The sequence below is a fragment of the Pipistrellus hanaki genome (genome assembly GCF_964339955.1).
Source record: "Pipistrellus hanaki genome assembly, chromosome: 12".
Taxonomy (NCBI): Eukaryota; Metazoa; Chordata; class Mammalia; order Chiroptera; family Vespertilionidae; genus Pipistrellus; species Pipistrellus hanaki.
In genome coordinates this window covers 11376788-11403071 of record NC_140514.1, presented here as the reverse complement: position 1 = coordinate 11403071, position 26284 = coordinate 11376788, and the positions used below count along the sequence as shown (strand labels likewise).

At 33.7% G+C, this 26284-nt stretch overlaps 1 protein-coding gene across 7 annotated transcripts in view; it reads left to right on the top strand.

Moving 5' to 3' along the window:
* The window catches only part of BIRC6 (baculoviral IAP repeat containing 6), a 152699-nt gene that overhangs the window by 69679 nt on the left and 56736 nt on the right, over nt 1–26284 (top strand). For all 7 annotated transcript variants that reach the window (XR_014796484.1, XM_084900640.1, XM_084900639.1 and 4 more), the window contains exons 29-44: nt 101–447; nt 1019–1238; nt 1679–1812; nt 2560–2697; nt 4248–4375; nt 8233–8364; nt 10348–10563; nt 11167–11350; nt 11967–12122; nt 13792–13925; nt 14880–15033; nt 17092–17208; nt 19223–19377; nt 20187–20313; nt 22950–23060; nt 24584–24717. Coding sequence is in view for 6 of the 7 variants with exons in the window: in XM_084900640.1 (XP_084756766.1) it covers nt 101–447; nt 1019–1238; nt 1679–1812; nt 2560–2697; nt 4248–4375; nt 8233–8364; nt 10348–10563; nt 11167–11350; nt 11967–12122; nt 13792–13925; nt 14880–15033; nt 17092–17208; nt 19223–19377; nt 20187–20313; nt 22950–23060; nt 24584–24717 (2587 nt within the window). In the remaining variant the exon portion in view is untranslated. The remainder of the gene's footprint in view (nt 1–100; nt 448–1018; nt 1239–1678; nt 1813–2559; nt 2698–4247; nt 4376–8232; nt 8365–10347; nt 10564–11166; nt 11351–11966; nt 12123–13791; nt 13926–14879; nt 15034–17091; nt 17209–19222; nt 19378–20186; nt 20314–22949; nt 23061–24583; nt 24718–26284) is intronic.

The window sequence follows — 26284 nt, the reverse complement described above, 5'->3', positions numbered from 1 at the left end:
GTGTTAACATGCTTTAGAAATTTAAATTTTAGTGTATATTCATAAATGTACATTAAAGAACATTGTAAGAATGATTCTGTTCAATTGTTTTTACTTACAGGTATAATTTAGCTTGTCATCGACTAGAAACTCTTTTGCAAAGTATAGATCTTCCTCCTCTCAACAGTGCTAACAATGCACAGTACTTCTTGCGGAAGCCAGATAAGGCAGTTGAGGAAGACAGCAGAGTTTTCTCCTCCTATCAGGACTGTATTCAGCTACAGCTTCAACTTAATTTGGCTCACAATGCAGTGCAGAGGCTCAGAGTAGCTCTAGGTGCAAGTAGGAAGATGTTGAATGAAACATCAAATCCAAGAGATTTAATTCAGACGTCTTCCACAGAGCAATTACGGACTATCATCAGATACTTATTGGACACTTTGCTAAGCCTTCTTCACTCTTCCAATGGTTTGTATTTTCCTTAAGTATTTTAAAGACTGGGAATATTTGTGATCTAGTTGAGTATTATATTGTTGCCTTGATATTTCCTGGTAGTGTTAATTATGATATCCATTCTAATGTGAAGATGAAATCTGTTCTTTAGATTAATTCATTTCCCCCTGTATTTTTTTTAATGGATTTTTTTGGACTACTTTTTTTTCTTGACTCTCTGCCATTGATGTGCCACATCGCGTTACCGGCAAAATAATAAATATTGTTTAAATGTGCAACAGGGAAAACTTAATAGTTGTTAATCTATTATAGAGCTGTCCAAAAGCTATATTTTGTTTTTACTGATGCACATGCAAACACACATACACAGCCATCTGGTTTATCCATTCCACATATAAGAAATTTAATGGATCTAAATGCGAACTCTTCCCTTCCTCAAGTATTTAGCAATTGAAATCCTACCTATTAAGATAATATAATTGTGTATTGATTGCTGGTAAAGAAGAAAGCATTTCTAGGCATGCTAATCTTGATATCATAGCATACACTTAAATGGGAAATTTTACTGTTTTCTTTTTTATAATAGGACACTCAGTTCCTGCAGTTTTGCAGAGCACGTTTCATGCCCAGGCCTGTGAAGAACTTTTTAAACATTTGTGCATCAGTGGAACCCCAAAAATACGGTTACATACTGGTCTTCTACTTGTTCAACTCTGTGGTGGTGAAAGATGGTGGGGTCAGTTTCTCTCTAATGTTCTTCAGGAACTGTACAATTCCGAACAGCTTCTCATCTTTCCACAGGATAGGTAGGTCAGACAATATTGGACTTGCTATTAATGATTTATGCTTATCATGGTCTGTGTTCAGATTTTGTAATCTGTATGTTGATACTGAATAGAAAAATGAAGCATGTATGTCTATTCAGAGGATGGAGCATGCCCACTGAAGAGCATATTGAAGATTATACATGACTAGAGGCCTGGTGTATGAAATTTGTGCACAGGTTGTGTGTCCCTCAGCCCAGCCTGCTCCCTCTCTAATCTGGGACCACTTCCCACTACCTGATTTCTTGTGGTTAAAGTTAGAAAATACAATCAATAGTTTGATAAAGGTAACTAATATTATATATAGAGAGAGCTTGCTTAGAACCAAATATTCTATCATTATTCTTAAATTTCAATGTAAATATTTTTTGAATTAATTAAATTGAATCATGATGACTATTTTATTTCTATCTTCTTTTTAGGGTCTTCATGTTACTTTCCTGCATTGGTCAAAGATCACTTAGTAATAGTGGAGTATTAGAAAGCTTACTTAATCTGTTGGATAATTTATTGTCACCTCTTCAGCCACAGTTACCCATGCACCGGAGAACAGACGGTATTTAAAAAGTTATCTTTAGTAGAAACATAAGATTCCTGTAAATATTGCCTTAGAAATTAGATAGGCTAACCTTCTTTAAAAAATATTCAATATTGCACATTTTGTTACTATTTTTATAATGTAGATTTTTTTAGATGTCCAGCCTTCATGTGTTTGACTTCCATATAGTCCCTGCTTTTTCAATCTTTTCATTATTTGAATTTGAACTTGGAAACTATTATAATGTGTATCTTCTATACTGTCATAACTAAAATCAAGCTTTCTTAAGTTTAAGGTTTAAAGTACCATTGCTTTTGTGGTCATTGAAAATAAATTTCATTTGAGGGAGAAAATTTTATTGAAATAAAATTCTTAGAGAACATTTGATTTTCTTCATAGTCTTGAGGCAATTTTATAACTTTATTAATCGTAAGTTGAGAGATTTTTTTATTTTAGTCACCTGTAAGTCTAAGGATATTATCTTATGTCTTGTTGGCTAGTTTACAATTTATTTTTTATATTCAACCTATATTTAAGATTCTATTTTTGTACCATGAAGCAATGTTTTCCATTACAATCAATTCGTTCCTTGATTTGTGGTCTTAAGTTCCAGTTTTGAGGCTTATTATAAATAAATATTAAGTATTAGTAGTGATATGGTATGTTTTAGATTTATAAGATGTTTTATCTCATAATTATTTTATTTGACAACATTAGGACTTTTAGAGTCCCCTGATTATATTTTAACCTCCCATCTCTATATAGGGGTACTAGATATTCCCATGATCAGTTGGGTTGTTATGCTGGTGTCCAGGTTGCTGGATTATGTGTCAACTGTTGAAGATGAAGCAGCAGCTGCAAAGAAGCCGTTGAATGGTAAAGACAGGGAGAGGTTTATGACAGGTATGAGAAATTTTTAATAATCTATTGATGGGGTTTTTGAGAGACTCACTGTTGTTCCACAACTATTTATTGGCTCAGAGATTCCAGCTGTATGAAATTTATGTAAAATATGAATTTTCTTTACCAGGAATCTTTGTAAGGATAGAATTCATTTTTGAAGAACATTATGGACAAACCTCTTGTTTGAACCTGACTTTGGTTTCTAAATACAATTATGTTTTTCATTGAGGTTTCCCCCATACCCATTTAACCAGTTTATAATAACAACAACATATATATGTATATTTATATATATGTATATATATATATTTATATACACATATATATGTGAAGTTTAAAAAAAGGAAATATGTGAAGACTTCTTTTGCTTTATGTTACTTTAATATAGTGTCATTTCATTTACCATTATAAAGTACAGTTCTATTAATTAATTACAATTGGCTTTTATACTTCTAGAAATTCTGAGATTTTTGTTGTAATCGTTCTTCATAGTCTTGAGGCAACTTTTTAAAATGAAGGGAAATCAAATTGCGAGATGAATTGTTTTCTTCTCCTCTTCCAAGTTAAAACGTTATAAAAATGAAGCTATTTGAAATAGTTGCATTTAGCTAACAAGTGCCATAAAATTTGAAATTTTAAACATTGTCAGGTTCCTAGTATTAAAAAAAAAAAATCCCCTGGAGTGTTTTATAGGTGAATCAATTGATTATGGTGTACATTATGTTTGGGAAGAGGATGGGGGATTCTTTTCATGTATAAAGAATTTGTCTAGATATTTATTTTTTGAACAAATACTGTATGTTAGTGGTCAGTTTACTCAGTTTTAGGATTAGATGTAAAACAAACAAGGCTATAATATGAAGTTGGAATATTGAATGTCTTAAGTTGTTATTTATATCATTTAGAGATTATGGAAATACATCAGTGGAAGACTTTTTTTTACGATTTTAAGAATTTATACTGACTTGACAAACGGATAGTAGAGAATCAAAAAAGATGTCTTTAGGTTATTCAAATAAACAAATAATTGGTTAAGTGTCGGAATAAGCCTGAGTCGAGCAGAAGAATGACACAAAGAATTGCCTGGATACATAGAAAAAAAATGAGAATAAGTAGAACTATGCAGCATGATACTTGAATTACTCAATCTTATTTTTGCAGTCATTATGTCAAATTATTGCGTACCATTTTTGGGGGACCTGCACAAAAGCATAGGAGTTTGAAATTTAGGCAGTATTAAGTATTTGTTCTTGTTTGATTTGAGTGACATTTTCACAGTTGTATTGTACGGAGATTACTCTTAATTGCTGATAAAGTTGGCTATTATCTGGAAGGATTAGGTTAAGAACTCTGGTTTTTATAGTCAATTAGGGTTTAGATTAACCTTTCCAGTGTAAAATTCTTAGCAATTTCTTTACAGTGATTTTCTTAATTTTTAAAACTGCTTTGTCATGATTGACATACTTATAATTTTGTGTTTACTGGGTATCAAAAGTACTTTAAAATTACATTGAACAGTATTATTAATAAAACTTTTCCTTGCCCTCTAGGTAACCAGTGGAGTTTTATTAACAATAATCTGCATACTCAGAACATACACAGGTCTTCCAAAGGCAGCAGTAGCCTGGACAGATTATATTCCAGGAAAATCAGAAAGCAGCTAGTTCATCATAAACAGGTAATTTTTAATACTTTCTTATTTTAATGTTTGAGAACATTGTTTTACAAGTTGCATGGGATACACTTGCATTAGGTATGGCAAGTGAAGAGCTAAATAAGCAAAGTACTAACACTTTGAGACTGTATTTCCTTATTTGTAAGATTGCAACAATATGTAGTTTACAGATTTTTGGTGATGTCTTTAAACTGACTACCTCTTCTTGTCTCTCTTTACTACCACTTTAAGTGAGGCCTTCATTATCCTTTGCTCTCTGCCTTTGTTCTAATCTGTTTTTCATGCTGCCCCTAAAGAGTTCTTTGAAAAAAAAACCCAATCATTGGATTATCTCACTCCTCAAATTCTTAGTTTCTTGCAGTTGACCTTCTAATGAAGGTTAACTTTCTTAACATGGCTTCAGAGCATCTATTACATGACCCTCTGTCTAACTTTCAGGTTTGAATTTTGGTCTAGTTACTTTGAGTTCCTGGACTAGTTTTCTGATTCAGAATTTTGGTTGTGCTGTTTTGTCTTGTTTTATTTTCCCTCCAAAGAACATACTTTATTCTTTCTCATAGATAACTTATTTTTCAGGTCTTTTCTGATTTCTGAATTAGGATAGTATTACATACAATATTTCCTCGTGTGTCTTATATTTTTTCCTTTCATGAGCATTATATGTTTTTATAGGGATTCTTTTATTTTGTGAACATGAGATTTGAACATTTCACTGAGTAAATGATTTCTTACAGTACTATTTGGAATCATGCAGAGTGTGTGTTCTTTAATTCTTGGCCTCTTTTGCTCAAAATGATATTTTTGAGATTTATCTATATTATTGAGTGTATTAGTGGTTCTTTTTTATTCATTACTACTATTTCATTTTTGAAATGTTCCAAAATCTGTTTTTCCACTTTCCTGATGATGAAACCTTTAGTTTTTGGTTTATTCTTTAATCGTTTTTCTTTAAAATATAAATAGATCTCTGCTTCTTCACTGCAAATGCTTGTGAACACATAAACTCACTTTTTCTTTTATAGAAGGTATATGGGGTGTGCAAAAGTAGTAGGTTTACAGTTGTGAGTCCGTGAAACTCGAGTTTCTTCTTGTTACTATTAATAAATTATTATTATTAACCTACTTTTGCCCATCCATATATGTTAGGATGTGATTTTATTGCAGGCCCTCTGTGGCTTCTTGTGGTTTTGATCTCAATTGGTTCCATGACTTCTCTTGAAAATTAAGCATAAATTTATTAATGTGCATTTCACTTCGTGGAAGTGAGTTTATAGCTGACCTTAGATTCTTATGATGCTGTACTTTATATAATTACTTAAAAAAAAAAGATTTTTAAGTTGACTTTTAGATAGGGGAGTGAGAGAAAGAGAGAGAGACCAATGTGAAAAGGAACATCTCATGCATGCCCCCTACTGGGAATTGAGCCTGAAACTCTGGACATGTGCCTTGACTGGGAATCAAACCAGCAACCTTTCAGTGCATGAGACAATGCCCAGCCAACTGAGCAACATTGGCCAGGGCTACAGTTATTTTTGGAAGTGTCTTCCTCTTTCTCTTATATCAAGGTGCTATGTCCTTGATACTTGGTATATAAAACTAGTGTGTTGTCAGTAATATTTGTGTAATTGATTTAAGATGAAATGACATTTTATTTGAAACCCTTAGGATATGGCAAGCTTGTGAAAGCTTTGGGCTTTTTATAAAAAACATGACTTAGCACCAGCTTGTTTATTTTCACTTCTAAGTTTTTCAGCTATGAGCAAACTATTTGATCTTTTACAAGAAAGATGATGTGAAGCTTTTTCTTTTCTTATTTAAATAATTATTGACTGGGGATCGAACCTGCATCCTTGGCATATCAGGGCAATGCTTCAACTAGCCAGGGCTGAAGCTTTTTCTCTCAACTCTTTTTGAAACGCAACTAATTTTTAGTGGTACAAATTTGCATTTTTTCAAATATAGATAAAATTTATTGGTCACTTAATGTTTATGCTGGCTGCATTTAATTTAGGATATGAAAATAGAAAATAAACTTATAGTTCAGTAGATTTTTTTTCTTAGTAAAATAGTACTACTGCATTTTATTTTTTAGTGTGAAGGACATTATTGGACAATTGGCAATACTAAAAATGGGGTTTGAGGAGTAGTGGTAATAATGCATCAATATTGCATCTCTGATTTTGATGGTTCTATTATAGTTTGTGGAAGAAGGTTATTGTTTATATGAATTACACACTAAAGTGTTCAGGATTGATTGGTCATCAGGTTGCAAAACTTATCCTCAAATAGTTTGGGGAAAAATGTCTTTATACAGTAATTTAAATTACTAAGATTGTGGTTGTTTCAAAATAAATTATAAGTTATATTTTTTTCTTGAGTGTAATTGCACATGTTAACTATAGAGCTCTTGGAACAATTGAAAATAGTGATTTGTAATAGTTTTTACATTTACATAATATGTATTGATTAATGTATGTAAATGGCTGGTTTTAATTTGGGATAAATTTTGGTAATGGTATAACAGCCAAGTTGGCATTTATTTATAATATGATAATAACATTTTTGTAATTATGACTGTAACTTTCTAGTGATTTTCTACTTAAGAGTATTGTTCTGCATATATATGGCTATATGAGGAAGTGGTTAAGGCATTCAATAGGTTTTTAAGGTCTTTCTGGGCAGAGATATTACCCCCCTTTTGGTCTGTTTGTTCAGTACTGCCAACTAGTGGTTGCCAGGGATTACAGACGATGCAAATTGGTTTGAGGATAGTAGGTGGGCAACAAAGAAGAACATAAGGGAACCTGTGGTGATAACAACGGTTCAGTATTAACTGTAGTGATGATAGACACATGAACTAACATATGTTTAGAATTGTATCCAATGAAAACACACACACACACACACACACACACACACACACACAAATGAATACAATTGAAACTGGAGAAATCTGAATAAGTTTGGTGAATTGTAACATTGTCCTTACCTAGTTGTGATTTTTTTTTTTAATACTATATTTTGTAAAACATTATCATTGGGGAATTTCAGTGAAGTGCCTAAGAGATATCTGTATTATTTCCTACAACTGCATATGAATCTACTGTAATCTCAATAAAAATTTTAATTAGTGAATACATATGCATACCAAAAATATACTGTTCTTGAGCGAGATTCCCATAAAGCAAAACTAAAAAAAAATTGTCCAAAATATTTTCCCATATATTTAAAAATAATTTTTCTTTTATTTAAAGAAAAGTCTAATAGTCTCAATTGCTTATATGAAAAAATTTTCTGGTTATTTCCCTTCTCTCATAAGATAATGAATTGATCATTTTTTTTCATTATTAAATGGAAAGATCTTACTGGGACTTAGAAACATGATTTTTCTTTTTATTGTTGTTGTTTTTAAAATGAGCAACGTAGTAAAAATTAGGCCTTTCGGGGAGTTATAACCGTCCCTTGGTATCCACAGGTACTGGTTCTAGCACCCTGCAGATACCCAAATTTGCATATGCTTGGCACTTAGATAAAACGGCATAGTATTTTCATATAACCTCCATTTGCCTGAATACTTTAAATTATCTCTAGAGTACGTATAATACCTAATACAATGTAAATGCTGTGCAAATAGTTGTTATATTATTTAGGGAATAATGGCAAGAAAAGTAAGTTCTGGGTATGTTCAGTATAGGCGCAACCATGGTAGTTGGGCCTAACTATATAGTGCAGGTCAGCAACTAGGTAACATTTGTAATAATTCCATTAGTTTGATGTATGAATTCTGTGAGGATATAATATTTATTTTGTTGTTTTTAACATTGGTATCTTAACAGTATTCTTTTTTTTTTTTTTTAAAGCAACTTAACCTACTAAAAGCAAAACAGAAGGCTTTGGTGGAACAGATGGAAAAAGAAAAAATACAGAGTAACAAAGGATCATCATATAAACTTCTGGTAGAGCAAGCAAAACTAAAGCAGGCTACTTCAAAGGTATAATTTTTAAATTTTAAATGTAATTATCTTAGAAAAGTTATTTTCCCTTTTATTATTTCAAATTATTAGAATAGATAAGTATCTATATATGTAAAACCCTAAGCGACTGGAAGACCGCATGACCAGCCGGTAGTTATAATGTGCGTTGACTATCGGGTCTAGTAATAATTAATGTCGTTTTTAAACATTCGTTTAAAATCTTGCTTGGCGTTGACTTGTATTGACATAACCTTCAAACACGTGGTATCTACAGAACGTGTGAAGTGCAATTAACAAGTTTTGCTTGAAAAAGTTTGTGTTTGGTTTGGTTTTTGTTGCAAAACTAGGGCTAAGAAGATGGCGGATGAAGAGCATATTCGGCACTGCATGCTTTACGAGTTCCAATTAGGAAGAAAAGCAAGTGAGGCTGCAAAAAACATCTGTAGTGCTCTTGGTCAAGATGCAGTTAGCTCCAGAAAATGCCAGCGTTGGTTTGAGAAATTTCGCGAGGGAAATTTTTCGTTAGATGACAAGAGTGGTCGAGGCCGTGTGTCCAATTTTGATCAAGAAGCTCTTCAAGCTCTTTTGGTGCAAAATCCTCAAATTACCCAACAAGAGCTTGCGACAACTTTAAATTGTTCACAAAAAACAATTTCCAATCAATTGCGTGCACTTGGCAAAGTCCAAAAGTTTGGAAAATGGGTTCCTCATGAGTTGACCGACAACAACCGTAATCAAAGAGTCACAATTTGCAGTTGGCTCCTCTCTCGTCAAAACCGTTTGCCGTTTTTAGAGCAAATTGTTACCGGAGATGAAGAATGGGTGCTGTATGTTAATTTGAAAAGGCGGCCTCAATGGTTGGACAAAAATGAGGCTCCGCAGCCCACGCCAAAACCTGACTTGCATGCGAAAAAAGTGATGTTGTGTGTTTGGTGGAATTTTAAAGGAATTCTTCATTATGAACTTTTACCATCTAACCAAACCATTACAAGTGCAGTGTATAGTGCCCAATTGGAAAGGTTAGCCCAAGCTTTAAGAGAAAAAGAACCCGCGCTGATTAATCGGAAGGGCGTAATTCTTCACCACGATAACGCACGACCGCATACTGCAAGAATCACTGCTGAAAAACTGCGCCAGTTGGAATGGGAAGTTCTCCCTCAACCTGCATATTCTCCTGATATTGCCCCTTCCGATTACCATTTGTTTCGTTCTTTGCAAAACTTTCTTCTTGGAAAAAAATTTAATAATGAAGAATGCCTCAAAAATGCATTGACCGAATTTTTTGCATCAAAATCACAAGAATTTTACAACAGAGGAATTAAAATGCTTCCTGAGCGTTGGGCACAAGTAGTAGAAAACAACAGCAACTATATTGTTGATAAATTTTGTTGTATTGTTTAAATAAATTCGATTTAAAAAAAAGTATTAGAAAACGACATTAATTATTACTAGACCTAATATGAGGGCAGCAGACGCTCAATGCAGGAGCTGCCCCCGGTGGTGAGGGTGCTTCCACATTAGGAGCACTGCTCAGCTGACCAATAGGCGCCAGACACCGCTCTTCACCCTCACCGGCACAAGCCTCTCCAAGGGATATTCCCCCTGTGCGCTTCTCCCTCCCACCCCCTATGAGCTGGTGGGTAAGGTCGGGCTGTGGAGGTGCAGAGGTCCACTGATCCATGCAGGTCAGGCCAAGGGAGCTTCTCCCGCAGGAGTGGTGCAGCACCCAGCCTGGGCTCTGGCTCCTCCCCGGCATCCTGCTGCTTCGTGCACTACGTTGTGCTGTTCAAGATAGATGTGGACAGGGGGCTGGAGCCTGACAAGCTAGTGGGTGAGGCCGGGCTGCAGCGGTGTGGAGATCCACTGTTCCCCACAGGCCATGCCAAGGGACCCCAGCTGTGTATGAACCCGTGCACCTGGCCTGTAGTATAAATATATTTCTACTGAAAGAATTCCCATTCAATAGATACTGATTTAAATATTATCAATTTCTGTGTACAGCACTTTAAGGATTTAATTCGGTTACGTCGGACAGCAGAATGGTCTCGTTCCAATTTAGACACAGAAGTTACAACAACCAAAGAAAGTCCAGAGATAGAACCACTTCCGTTTACCTTGGCTCATGAACGCTGTATTTCAGTAGTCCAAAAACTTGTCCTGTTTCTCCTCTCCATGGACTTTACATGTCATGCAGACCTTTTATTATTTGTTTGTAAGGTAAGTAAACTAATAGGCATAATTTATAATTATAGATTTATAGGGTATGAAAAGAATTAGGAAAAATGCAGTTTTTAATTTTTAATTAAGAGAAGTTATGGTGCTTTTATTGGTTTTTCCTTTTATGCATTTTTTTGTGCCTTGAAATATTTAATAAATATTTTGTCACTGATTTCTTAGGAGACCTGATTTATATTTTAATCTAGTTAAAGCTTGGTTAATGTAGATTTGAAATGTATATAATTTGGGTATGTCTATCTCAAAAATACTTTTTAAAAATAATTTTAATTATTTAAATAATTTTAATAATTTTAAAAAAATTAAAATAGAAAACATACCAATAAATGCCAAATTGCAGTAATGAGGGGGTTTTAATTTCCTGAAGCATATTCATTGTTCATAGAAATTATTTTTAACTATTCATCCCAGTTTTTTAAACAAGATTTTATATTTGACTCATGAAATTACATTCTTTTTCATTCTGTGTTAGCCAATTATTTTAACATCATATACATATCTCATTGAAAACTACAATGCTTTGATTTGGGGAAAAAGCATGTGTAATTGCTCATTAAGTGTATGATTTTATAAAATGTATTGCAGGTTCTTGCACGTATTGCGAATGCCACGAGGCCAACCATCCATCTGTGTGAAATTGTAAATGAACCCCAACTGGAAAGACTGCTATTACTTTTGGTTGGAACTGACTTCAATAGAGGAGATATATCTTGGGGTGGTGCTTGGGCTCAGTATTCCTTAACTTGTATGCTGCAAGATATTTTAGCAGGTTTGTCAGGATTTATTTTTCATAGGAGTATGTCAAAATTAGCTTGTCATTGCTCTATTAAGTAACCTTTAAAGAGAACTGTAAACCCCCAAAGTATAAAAGATTTCTTTAATGTTATAGCAATAGCAACAGTTCAAATTACTTTTGTTTAATTTCGTTGACTTTTGTGATGACTCGAAGTCTTTTTGGAGGAGTTAGATTGTGTACTGGAATATTAGAGTTTGTTGGCCTCATTATTAATACCAGCAGTGTACTGCTTACTAGTTCTCTATGGCCTTGAGGGAAGGTAATCTCTGTGCCTTCATATATAAAATAAGAATAATAGTATCTTCATATGTAAAATTAGTACCTTTCTTATCAAGTTGTTTTGATGAATTAAGGGAGTTACACATTTTGTGTTTTCTCCTACTTACTTAGTTTTCAGAAATTAAAGGTAATACAATAGGTCCTAGTATTTCCTTAGGTACATGAGGTCTCATTTGCCACTGAATCTTATATAGTTGGTGGAGAATACATGCTGTCATTCTCTAAGCTGGAGGGAGACATATGCTTTAATATGTTTTGAATATCTATTTATAAATTATTCAAGCACTTAGAACTGTTTCATTACATACAGGAGAATTGCTGGCGCCAGTAGCTGCAGAAGCCATGGAGGAGGGAACGGTGAGTGATGATGTCGGTGCAGCAGCTGCTGAATCTGATGACTGCCTTCAACAGTCTTCAGTGCAATTGCTGGAAACTATAGATGAACCTTTGACACATGATATAACAGGTACATTCTTTGTATTATGTTTTATTTCAAATATCCTTTAGTTATGTTTTTTTTTTTTTTTTAAATGAAAATGTTTCAAAATTACGAATGTTAGTGAAGTATAGAATTAATTTTTCTGTTTTTCTGTTAGGGCTTTTTGGCCTTAGTAACTGTATCAGTTATTTTCCTAATGATTATGTTTTGCTCTGACTCTGAATGAATGCTTGTAATAAAATGCTATCTATTCATAATGTCTTAGTTACTTTGATATGGTTTGATTTGACTGTGTTGAAGAAATTACAAGCTAGAAAACTTAAAGATGTTCAATGGTTAAGAAAACAGGGTTAAAGGTGATTTAAGACTCACTTTTTGGATATATTTGCTCCTCTCCTCTCTCCCCTCCCCTTCCCTCCCCTCCCCTCCCCTCCCTTCCCCTTTCCCCCCTGCTTTTAAAAAAAGTAACTGTAGCTTAGCCTGCACAATTGTTTGTGGGATACTCCCTACTTTTTAAGACTAATACCCTATGTATGCCAGATGGTGAGAGAAAGAAACATCAATGTGAGAGTGGGACATCAGTTGGCTGCCTCCTGCTGGCCTCCTTCCTGGAATTGAGCCAAAACCCAGGCTGTCATACGCCTGACAGGGAATTGAACCAGCAACCTTTTGGTTGATGGGATGATGGCAAACCAACTGAGTGAACTAGCTAGGACCATTTGTCTTTATTTTATGTATGTATGTTTTTTACATTAACTTGTTTTTTTTAATTTAAATTTTTTATTGTTGAAAGTATTACGTATGTCTCCTTTCCCCCCCATTGACCTCTCCCCAGCCTCTCCCCCCACCCCCCATTTGTCTTTCTTTAATCTTATATTCTCTCATTATCCTTTCTACCTAATATTCCCTTTATCTGGATTAGAATGTTCCCTTTTGTTTACTTGGAGAACTCCTTATCTTACATTCAAACAATACATGCCCTTTCCCAGAAGCTTTTTCCAACACCACCATTATTAGTGTTGGAGATTGCCATCAGTGGTACCTTACATTTGATTCTCTCTGATAGCACTCACCATATTGTAGTTGGTTTAATAATTGTAGTGTACCCTCACCTCTGAACCACTATTATTTTTTGGAGGCTGGAAATTGGTTTTATTAATCTTCATATACTCTAACCCTAATATAGGCTGGCATTTGCTAGGCATTCTATAAAATATATGTTGACTAAGAGGGTGGGAAGTTATGAGAAGATAACATTTGTAAGGAATAGAAGGCTAGTTAAGAGAGCAAAATACTTTCTAATTAATCATAGAAAAATGAGAATAACAGTTTTATAACTTGAATCTTTTTTGCTTTTCACTGGTTTTGGTTCCTGAAAATTAGATGTAACACAATGAATTTCTTATTAGAGATAAGAAAAATTAGCAACATTTAAACATTATGCAACGATTCAACAAAGGTTAATTCCGTGGTCTTTTTCCTTAGGAATTGCATTGGTTTTTAAAAATTGTGTTGTTATAGAGTGATATATTTGCATACCTACTAATACCTAATTGTCAAAATAAAAATTTAGAAATTTTTATATCAATAGGAACATATACACAAATGAAATAACTTTTACTGTAATTAAAAGCTATATATTGGTTAAAATTAGATAATTTATTCCACCAGTAAAATAATTTTCAATTATTTGAAGGTGCACCTCCTCTTTCCTCTTTGGAAAAAGATAAAGAAATTGATCTTGAGCTACTTCAAGATCTAATGGAAGTTGATATTGATCCTTTAGATATTGATTTGGAAAAGGATCCTCTTGCAGCCAAAGTTTTTAAGGTATGATGTATTCTTTGCAAATAAAACATTTCATCTTACTATTTTGGTTTATTCATTAATCAACAGAGGAAAGTGTACATATCTATCACCAAATTAACCCATGACTTAATGTACTAAAAAATCTATTAATTTGCTGTAGGTACTATAGTATATCAAATGAATAGTATAAGGAAAACTTATGCCATTTTGTTAATATCTCTACTAATATTATCTCATATAAGAACCACTAATAAGCATGGGGAAGTATATTTGTGGATTATAAACATTTCAAGCAGTATTTAATCTGATCCAAGCTGACTTCATTTCAGATTTTACTTCTGTGTTAGCTTTAACTTTTCTAAAGGAGATACATGCTTAATACTTTATTTTGGTGCTTTTTGTGTGTAAGAGATTTTTATTAAGAACTAGAAGCCTCGTGCACAGAATTTGTGTCCCTCAGCCAAGGAGCCTGCACCTTCTCTAATCTGGGACCCCTTCAGGGCAGTCAGACATTCATCTCAGAAACCAGGACTGCTGGCTCCCAACTGCTCGCCTGCCAGCCTGATTGCCCGTAACTGCTTCTGCCTGCCAGCCTCATCACCCCCTAACTGCCTTTCCCTGCTGGCCTGATCACCCACAACTGCCATCTTGTGTCCACTTAGGGGCAGCCATCTTTGACCACATAGGGGTGGCCATCTTGTGTTAGAATGATGGTCAGTTTGCATATTACCTCTTCATTATATAGGGTAATTATCCCTCAGGTTTTTAACTAAGCTATTTTAAATATTTTTATAAAAGGAAGAGAATGTTATTGAACCACTCCTCTACATCATTAGGCTTATAATGTATGTTTTGGGGAATTTAAAAGGTAGAGAGAATGATTATTTTCTAGCCCTTTGTGAGTTTAGAAAGGTACATAATAATGTCAGTCTTTCTGAAGAGGCAAAAATAAACTGGTTTTCCATTTTTTTTAAGCCAATAAGCAGTACATGGTATGATTATTGGGGTGCTGACTATGGCACCTACAACTACAACCCTTACATTGGAGGTCTTGGAATTCCTGTAGCAAAGCCACCTGCAAATACAGAGAAGAATGGATCACAGACAGTCAGTGTTTCAGTGTCTCAGGGTAAGTGTGTGTGTATATATTTTAAGACATACGCTATTCTTAGAAATAAGTCCTAAATTTATGTTTTCTCTCTTGAGAAATTGAGCCCAAGTGTGTTCTAAGAGGGTTTAATATCACAGGTGTGCCATGATAGTGACATTCAGAGCTGTGAGTTTCTCTGTCAGTGTCAGTAAGTTTTGAGGAGCTTTCATTTATGGTCCAAATTTTCCCTCCTTAAAATAACACTTATCAAAATATATTTGTAATTGTGTTTGTCAGTGATTTTCAGTAAATCTGCTTTTATTTCTTTAATGTTAATAAACTTTTGTATTTTTCAACAGAATAAAACCATTTTGATTATTATTTTGACACTCTTCCAGACACATAAAATATATAATTTTTTTTTTAACATTTTGAATCAATCATATATTTATCAGAGAGTTAATTTATCATGTGTTGCCTTGATCCATTAATTGTAAGTTGCTAATCTGATGTTATTTTTGTTTTGTTTTATATATTTTTCAAAACAGGTTGTTATTCTACATAAACACATCAGAAGGCACATTTAATCAAAATCAGGAAATTAATATTAATATTAACTAATGTTTAGACCTCATTCAAGTTTTGGCAGTTGTGTTTAAATAATATCCTTTAATACAAAAGGATTTAGTATAAGAACATGCAGTACATTTATCTCTTCAGTTTCATTCAGTCTGCTACAGTTTAACTTTTGTGATCTTGATGCTTTTGAAAATTACAGCCTAGTTACTTTATAGAATGTCCTCCAGTTTGGGTTTGTATGCTATTTCCTCATGACTAGATTGTAGTCATGCGTCTTCGACAGAATTATTGCGAAAGTGTAATGCTCAGGTTTTCTTACTGCACCCCATTAGGTGGCTCATGATTTTAATTTGTCCCACTACTGCGAGTTTAAGTTTATTTACTTCATTAAGGAGGTGTTTGCCTATCTTCTCCATTATAAAGTTAGTCTTTTCTTCAAGTATAATATTTTAGGGGTGTGGTGGCAGAGGAGTTCTTGGAAATTATCAATTTAAAAAAAAATTATTAGTTTATTCATTTAGTTTGAATAGACCCTTGGTTTGCTGTTTTACTCAATGAATTATAATTCACTGTTATCATTATTTATTTGTTTGTTCGGTTTTATATAAATAACATAAAATTTACCATTTAGCCTTTTTAAGTGTGCAGTTAGTTCTGTTGCAGTAAGTCCATTGTTAGTGTTGTCATTTATTTTGATGTTCAGACAGTCCCAGTTTTGACCAGTGGGATCTTTTCCAAGCCGGTCTCTTATTTTTGCCATGTTATCATATTTCTTTGAGCACTTCCTTGTTTTCTGGCGCAGCAAGATGCCAAGGCTGACTATTTACTTTTCCTTCCCCAGATTGAGAATCAGATATTTTAATAAGGTAAAGCGATTTCAAAACCTTTTAGTGAAGAAATTGTGATTTTAAAAAAACAAAATTAAATTGATTGATAGACCCCCTACTGGGGCTCGAGCCTGCAATCCAGGCATGTGCCCTGAGCTGGAATCATAGGTTGATGCTCAACCACTGAGCTATATTGGCTAGGCTACTTATTGCTCTTTTGATGTCCATGGCCTCTTGGTGGACCAATGTAGGAGAGTGTGTATGTGTGTTTATACACATTAGCATCTATATTCATTTCTATGTCTGTCTAGAATGCCATGAGTTCACATTGACACAACACTTAATCTGACTAATCCAACTTCATAGGCTTCATTTTAGTAGTCCCCATTTTCATAGTTGTATCTTCTGACAGTGAGGAACCTGGTTCTCAGTATCCTTAACGTATTCATTTCATTACTATTCATTTATTTGATCCAACTCTTTCTGCTTATTCACCTTCCCATCACTAGACTTCTTTGTACAGTTATTATTACATGCTATGACTATGATAATAGCCATTTGTTCTTACCTGAGGACACCTAGCCTACCAGGTTTTGTGTTTTGATGCCAACATTTTATTGTAGGAAGTAGGACATGAGTAAGTCTTACCAAATTATCTTTTTAAAAATATCTTTTCATTGCTTTTCTTTAGCCCTAGATGCTCGTCTAGAAGTTGGACTTGAACAGCAAGCAGAATTAATGTTGAAAATGATGTCTACCTTGGAAGCAGATTCCATTTTGCAGGCATTAACAAATACATCTCCTACATGTAAGTAAAAATCATCGTTTTTAGGGTATTGCAAAAATGGTTAATCTGCTGATTATTTTCAGGTGTAGCTAGCAAGGATAGATTTTTAAGTTTTATGTCTGATGTGAGTCTGAATGGGCTAAATATAAAGCACCTCTCTTGCTAAATAAGTAGCAAGTTGAGAAACAAGACAAAGGATTAACAAGTTGGGAGAGTGGAAGGGAACAAAATATCTCCATGTAGTGCTCTAAAATTCAACCCAGAAACCTGAGTCATGTTTTTGTTTTGTCTTGTGAGGTTAAGTAAATTCCTAGGGAAGGCTGTTAGCTAGTTGTCTGTGAGTTTATTACATTATATTTAGATCATTAATAAAATTGGCTTTTGTATTTACAACATCTGTATTATCCTTAAAGACTAGGATGGAAGACCTAGGTAAGGATGATAGTGAAATGGGCCTAATTGAACTGCAGAATTAAAAGGATTTGCTACCTAATTACCTATAGCAAAGGAAGGAAATTTTTTTTATAATAAGGGACCAGATGTTAAATATTTTAGGATTTCTGAGCCATGTGGTGGGTATTGTAACTACACAACTCTGACTTTTTAGCCATAAAGCAGCCATTGACAATAACAATATGAAAATGAATGGGCATGGCTGTTACAGAATCAGGTGGCCTGCCAGATTTGGCTGTCAGGTCATGGTTTGCTGACCCTTGATGTAAAGTGCTAGACTTGGGTAGATCTGCTCCTCTCAGGGGAGTACATTTTAGATAGTAGCCTGTCTCTCAAAGGCAAAGATCGAGGAGAAGTATTGAGAAGAAGATAATGGTTCCCCCACCCACGTAGACCTACGAATCACATGGTGACAATGGGCTGGTCATAGCAGTTAGAACCTAGGGAGAGCATCATGTTCCTTTAATCAAAAGGCGTTAGTTCACAGTTCATTTTAATAAAAGCTGGCATTACTATTTTTTTTTTAAAGTTCTTTCTGTGTTAAGTTAAATTCTTTTATTGCAAAATTTCATTTACTTCTTAGGAGATACAGAAAAAAAGAGAAGATGATGTTCTGTAATCTTAGTATTGGTATTTAATATTGTTGTACATTGTCTCCTATGTAATAATGGGGATCCCTTTTGTTGGCTAGCCTTTCTATCACCACAGCTCAATACTGCCCAAAATAGCGCTCTTCTTTGTTAGCCATTAAAAAAAAAAACACACAGAAAAATATTTATTAGAAGTTCCTTTTGTAATTTGTATCAACTTCTCAGTTGTCTATTGATTATTGTCATGTGCAGAACTGTGTCCTCCCCCTTGTTTCCCCCTCCCTTTTAATACAATAACTTTCTAAATATATGAAGAACTGCTCTTAGAGTCCCTATATTTCTCGCTCCTCATGAATTATATTTTTTAATTAGTTTGAAGTGTGGCTTGGCATTAGGATTTTTGGCTGCTTCAGGGTTAAGAACCAATTGACTAGATTGTCCATCCTAATCCCTTATGGTGAGCTTGTGGCCTGCCAGGTTTCGCTTGTGGACCAGAGCATCCTAGAAACCAAACCTGGAGAAGAGAGCTCAGCTCCAGTGGGCTCATGCCGGGGACTTCTAGATACTTGTGGGTGGGGGTGGAAGACAGAGAGAGAGAAAACAGTCAATAGACTAGAGTCTAGATTATTCTAAAACTACCTTCTTAAGAATTAGTCAAGATTCTTCTTCCTCTCCCTTTTCTTTTCCTCTTATTAATTAGGAAATTTTTAAAAATAAAAATTGTTAGAGTAAAGTGAAAAAAAAATTCCTTTTCTTTGGTGGACAAATCCTATGATTTGGGAGTTTCTCTGTTGATTGTCCTTTTTGACTTTCAAGTAATGTGATTAAAACAAGTTTTCATATCATTTTAAAGAATATAGTTTTAAATTAAAAAAACACACACATACACAACAAAAAACACGACCATCACTTACCTATACATAGTACAATAATAGCTAATTAGCAGTTCTCCTGATTTGTGTATAAAAATCATAATTGTGTTTAATTTTCAGTATCACAGTCTCCCACTGGAACAGATGATTCACTTCTAGGGGGTTTACAAGCAGCGAACCAATCCAACCAACTTATTATACAGTTATCATCTGTCCCAATGTTAAATGTTTGTTTCAACAAACTTTTTTCCATGCTTCAAGTCCATCATGTTCAGGTATGACTTCAGGAGAAATGATGCATCTTTTTAGACATTATTAACAGCCTGATATAAGATGAAAATGATTGGGGAGAGCATTCTCAACCTAACAGGGATGATTTCTTTATTGTGCTTAGCTGGAAAAATATTGGAGATGCTTTAATAACCACAGCTCTTTAGTAATAGGTTAAATATAATTTTTATGATTCTAAGTTTTATTGATTAGATCCCACTACAGTTGACGCTTGAAAAACACTGAGTTTTAAAAAATAAATAAATAAAAAAAATAAAAAGGAAAACAGTTGTTAACGGCTCTGACCTCCCCCACAACTGAAAATCACATTTAACTTTAGACTTCCCCAATTTAAACTACTAATCGCCTTATGTTGACCAGAAGCCTTACTGATAACAGTCAATTGTATTCTTACAATAAAATTAGCCAGAGAAAAGAAAGTGTTATTAACAAAATCTTAAGGAAGAGAAAATACATTTACATATTTATTGGAAAAGTCTGCATGTAAGTAATTCTGTGCAGTTCGAACTCGTGCTATTCAATGGTCAACTGTAAATATCAACTTAAGTTAGAAAAGCATTTCTATTAGCTAAATTATAAATTTATATTAGGTACATTATATATTTTAATTTACTTAAGTTTTGATTCATCATCAAGAATTTTAAGATTGCTTGTCAACTAAATTGAAGTAACCAAAGTATTTAATAGAAAAATTATTTATACTTAATCATAGGGATTCATACAGAAGAATTTGTTTATATAGTATTTCATAATATAACTTACTTTTTTCATGTCCATTTTTATTCTTTTGCAGTTGGAATCACTTCTCCAATTGTGGCTCACATTGAGTCTGAATTCTAGTTCATCTGGAAATAAAGAGAATGGAGCAGAAATTTTTTTATATAATGCTAATCGAATACCTGTCATTTCATTAAATCAAGGTAATATTATTAGGAAAATTATTCTCATAGCATGAATAATAAAATAAAAAGGTAATGATTTGGCTAATATATACTTAAACTTTGTCGTAAGGGTTATAATGTAAGAAAAATATTTTTATACACTGACAATAAATAGCAGGAAAGAACAGAAGACTTGTATCTTCTCTTATCTTTATTATTTTATGCCTGTGCAACTGAAATGGACAATATTCCATGAATCTTTATATTGGATTCCCGTAAAGTAGTATCTTAATTTGCTTTTAGGGGAATTGGTAAGTTGGAGAAGGATATTAATTTGACATAGAAGTTGTGTTCATTTTTTTCATGGCAAATGCAAGGATGTGGAAATTAGAATAATATCTTTAACAGGAATAGAACTAGCCTTTAGATCTGGTTATAAGAATTTATTTTAGTTATATTTTAAGAAAAGTGAAAATGATCTATTTCTGGTGTTTCTCCCTGTGGAGGGGTATCCTATATTTTGCATGACTCTCCTACGACCTGTCTTTCAGTCTTATTAACAGCCACACTGGGTCATGGTTCCACATATGTTTGCATTGCTTCAGCAAGACCAGCCTGAGTTTATTCGGCTTACATCTTTTCCTTGCATTAGTAATTATTATTATAAATATTTCTCTCATTTATTTTAAACTTTGTTATTGTGAAAAAATATTTAAAAAGAGTAGTTAGGGAAGTAATGATTCCTTACTATCATCAGATAATCTGGTTAGTATTCAAACTCACAATTGTCTCAATTTTTATAATTTAAAAATTTTTTAAAATTTGGATCTATATAAGGCCTATACATTGTAGTTTTAATTATGTTCTTCCTTTTAATCTCAGTAGGTTCCTTCTGTGTCTTTTTTATCCCCTTATTAAGTCATTTGTCAAAGAAATATGTTTGTATGTTTGCCAAGATTCCTGGGTCCTGTTTCTTTGTGATTGTATCTCCACTATATCCTCTGTATTTCCTATAAATTGGTAGCTATTATAAATTGTAGTAAATTGAAGCTTGTTCTGATTTGATGTTTTGAAGGCATTTTATAAGTTGTCTGTCTTTTTAACAAGTATTGATGTTTAATGCTTAGAGTCATTAATAATTCAGTAGAGCCAAAACTGGTTTGGCTCAGTGGTAGATCGTCAGTCTGTGGACTGAAAGGTCCCAGGTTCGATTCCGGGCAGGGGCATGTACATTGGTTGCGGGCACATCCCCAGTAGGGGGTGTGCAAGAGGCAGCTGGTCGATGTTTCTCTCTCATCGATATTTCTAGCTCTCTATCCCTCTCTCCTCCTCTCTGTAAAAAATCAATAAAATATATATTATAAAAATAATTCACTAGATATTTCAAAATGAAGATAGTCTAAGTCTATTATTCCTTTTTTCTCTATTAGCTGAAATACTCCAATAAAGAGAAACTTTCTTTTATATGCTATCATGTCACCTTTTGATGTTATAGTTTGTATGAAAAAATGCAGGAAAAGTGCTGGAAAATTTTTTCTTTTATAGAATTAATTTTAAAAATGACCTGGTTCACAAATAGTCTATATTTGTAAGCTATAAGTATCTTTAATAAATATATGTATGAGTTATGAACTTAAACATATTTTTATGCTTCTTTTACAATTCTATTGATAATTTTTTTTATAGAAAAAGTTATACATACTTTATTTTTTTTAAAAAATTACATTAAAAAACTTAAAATTCTATATTGTGAAAGTAATAATTATAATTCTTATTGATGGTTGTGGCCAGTAAGAGACTTTTTTTAAAAGTTTTTTTGGGGAGAAGGGTGTCATTAAAAAAAAAAAAAATAAATAATTCGGTTTCTGTGAACTTTTAGTGTAATAGGTGCCCAGGCTGTGTATTTCCTTCCTGATGTCTGGAATCCATTTTTCAGAGTGTTTTAAGAGCATACTTTCTGCACTCTATTATGTTTGTGCATTTTCAATAATTGTTTTGGCTTCTCTAGCTGGTGCTGGTACTTCTTATCTCATTTGGGCCTGTTAAGCAACCTTACTATGGTTTTACTTTGTGCTTTGTTGGGGAGTTACAGTGATTTTGCCCATCCTTTTAAAAATATATATATATATATATATATATATATATATATATATATATATATATATATATATAATTGATTTTTTTTAACAGAGAGGAAGAGAGAGGTAGAGAGAGTTAGAAACATCGATGAGAGAGAAATATCAATCAGCTGCCTCTTACACACCCCCTATTGGGGATGTGCTTGCAACTAAGGTAAATGCCCTTCACCGGAATTGAACCTGGGACTCTATTCACCGAGTGAAACCGGTCAGGGCCCTTTATTTCTAATAAGGCTTATTATTTTCAATTTCGCAGAATGTGATGATTTTTAGTAAAACACAAATTCTGTTTTCAATAGAAATGCCTGTAGTTTGGAAAAAACAATAAATTTATAATGATAATAATTTTATGTAATGGGCTGAGCTTTACACCTAGCCATAAAGTGTTATTGATGCTTAATGCTTTTTTTTTTTTTTTTTTTTTAATGGGGAACTCTTTCATTTGTATGGGGATATTAGATAGTGAGTTGATTTAAATTCTGAGTAAACATTTGGTTTTACTGAGTAGAAATTTTCCCTTTTCTTTTCTCTGCATAGCATCAATTACTAGCTTCCTCACAGTGTTAGCCTGGTATCCAAATACCTTGCTCCGGACATGGTGCCTTGTGCTTCATAGTCTAACAATCATGACGAACATGCAGCTTAATTGTAAGTAAAAATTTATTCTTTTAATTCTATTCATTCCTTTAAATCTCTGACATATACAACATTCTTGCTATCAGAGTCTTTGAAAAAAACTTTTTCTAAGAACTGACATAGTTATGACAATTAGTGAATTTATTTGAATATGTATCTTCTGAATTTGTTGATATATATATATATATATATACACGCATATATATATGTTGCTATATACTGTATACTTTACTTTCCACTTGTATCAACTTTATGTTGATAATATATTCTCCTATATGTACCATTATAAATTCAAGTCATATTTTTACCTTCTAAAATGTAATAATTATTAAAATAAAACTGATTACTTTTAGAGCAGAAAATAAAATATTTAATACTTATCTGTGTTTTATGTTATTCTATTAAAGTACCTTTGTATTTAAAAATGATTTATAATACTCACTAACGTATATAACTAGATTCTTCAGTTTTTGTTTTTTTACATTCAAAACCTATGTTTACTGAACATAATTTTTCTCAGATTCCAATGCCCTATTAAATTTTTATCTTTTCACCCCATTCCCATCCCCCCCCCCCCTTTTTTTTTTTTTTTTTTTTTTTTACCATTTTAGTTAAGGTAGTAAAATAATTTCTGAACATTTCTTGGAAAGGAACTTTTAGTGCTTTTTGTGGCTTTTGTTCCTCTCAAATCATGAAAATACTCTCCTATTTTATCTTCTTGGTGCTTATTGTTTTTCATGTTTAACTCTAGGTTTTTATTTGGCATTCTTGAGGTATGAATTCTTGAGGTAGTTGTAAGATAGGGATCAATGTTTGTATTAGAGGGCATGGACTAGCCATTTGTGAATTGAAATCTTTATTCCAAGGGACATATGTAATACTTTCAACAATAAAGATAAAAAGAAATCTTTATTTTATTTGTATGTTATGACAAAAGGAGCGTGTATGTCTTCCCCATTCTGTTTGGACATAATTTTGTAAATAGAAAACTCTGTGACATTAATAAAGATTTAAGTCATTGCTTAGCATGAAAATTCCATTTTATAATTTGAAATATATTTTCCAAATATGGAATCAAAGCATTATTATATGATGCTGAAGATAGAATTAACGCAAAATGTATTTTCTTCAGTTCAGAAAACTGGTGTGTTGCCTGTGTATCAGTTAACAGTATACAACCTTGAAATAACCAACATTAAGAATTAATAGTTTTTCCCTCAATTTTAGTTTAAAAAGCTGGATTAAAATTTACCTGAAAAGTAGATCTCTATTTCTGGAAGAGAGATAGGTTCACTGAAAGTGCATTAAGCATTTAGTTATTTCTTTTCCAGTTGATTTGTACATAGGATAGGGTGTTTTTCACAATTGAAGTAGGAGAGGGACAGGAGATCTGTTGAAGATGAAAATAAAGAATGAATCTAACTTAGTTAATTCAGATTCATTTAACAACCTGTAACAGCCAGGAATATGTTAGTTTTCCTTAAAACCAAAAAATATTAGATACTACATTTTTATTGTCTCTTAATGTTTTATAGCTGGATCCAGCACTGCCATTGGTACTCAGGACAGTACTGCCCATCTCTTGGTTTCTGATCCAAACCTGATTCATGTCTTAGTGAAATTTCTTTCTGGCACCAGTCCACATGGAACAAATCAACACAGTCCACAGGTAATATGAATTTTGAAAAGCAATGATAAACCCCATACTATAAAATTAAAATATTTGTAAAGAAAAACTTTAATGTACCTAAATATGTTACATTGTTATAGCCACAGTATTAAATGGTAGCCTTTGCTGTGTCAGTGTAATAAAATGTTTTGAATTATTAATAATAGTAGGGGCGCAGTGCATGATTCATATACCTTGAGAAAGGAACTTTGGGCCGCGAGGCTGCGGTAGGCATAGGAGCTGGTTTTGGACCATCCTCTGTGCCGCTGTGCAGCCCCTCCCACTGCAGACCTTGGTCTCCTGTCTGATGGCAGTCCCGCTCCCACTGCTGCCGTTCCCACGCGCTGATGTAGCCAGCTCTGCTTGCGCCCCCTGACCGTGTGGAGCAATTGGGGCGGCACCAGCAGCGGGAGTGAGTGGGGCAAGTGCCATCAGCGGGTTCGACTGGCGGCTGCTGCCCTGGTCACCCCTCAGGAACAGGGGGAGTTGGTGAAGCTCTTGGGGGCTCTCAAGACCAGCAGTGGGTGTGAGTGTTGGCTGTGGTACCAGCTGTGGGTGTGAGTGTCGGGCGGGACCACGGCGCATAGGAACAAAGAATTTTCAGTAACCACCAGAGGCTTGCTCTGATGACAGTGACCAGCAATGCGCCCCACCTTGGTCTGGTGCCCCTGCTCACCTGCTTCTACCTTCCTGCCACGGCCAACACTCGCCATGTTCTTCACACGCCCTCTGGTGGACAGCACATGTCATAGCGATTTGTTGTGAGGTTTTTCTGGTTGTGCCACCGTTTCATTTGCATATTAGCCCTTCATTATGTAGGAGTAATACCCTGTTTCCTCGAAAATAAGACAGTGTCTTATATTAATTTTTCTCCCAAAGTTGTGCTAGGTCTTATTTTCGGAGGATGTCTTATTTTCGGGGAAACACGGTAGCTATATTGAAACTGAATTATAGTGTTTTCTGTTGGATTTTTGGCATTGATTTTGTATCATTTAAGCAATTTTCTGAATAAATACCTGGAAGTCAGGGAAGCGTTTCAAAAAATTTTGGAATTAAAGCTTTTAAAATTTATGTATCATTTGTAATGACTTCTATAAGAATTGACAATTCATTTAATTTACTTATTTTTTTATTTTCTTTAAAATATATATTTTATTGATTTTGTACAGAGAGGAAGGGAGAGAGATAGAGAGTTAGAAACATCGATGAGAGAGAGTCATCGATCAGCTGCCTCTTGCACACCCCCTACTGGGGATGTGCCCGCAACCAAGGCACATGCCCTTGACCAGAATCGAACCCTGGTCCCTTCAGTCCCCAAGCCGACGCTCTATCCATTGAGCCAAACCGGTTTTGGCTAATTTACATATTTTTTAATAGTAGCTATTAAAGGCTACAGTGATATCTTTTAATTCTTAGCTATGTGCTAGGCTAGGTACTGTTCTAGGTACTAGGAATATAAGTAGTTAAATTCTGAATCTGAAATTTCCTATTTATGAATATCTAAAAATGAATCAATTTCCTGCTATTAGTGATATTTTTGTTCTTCTAATATAAGTTACAACAATGT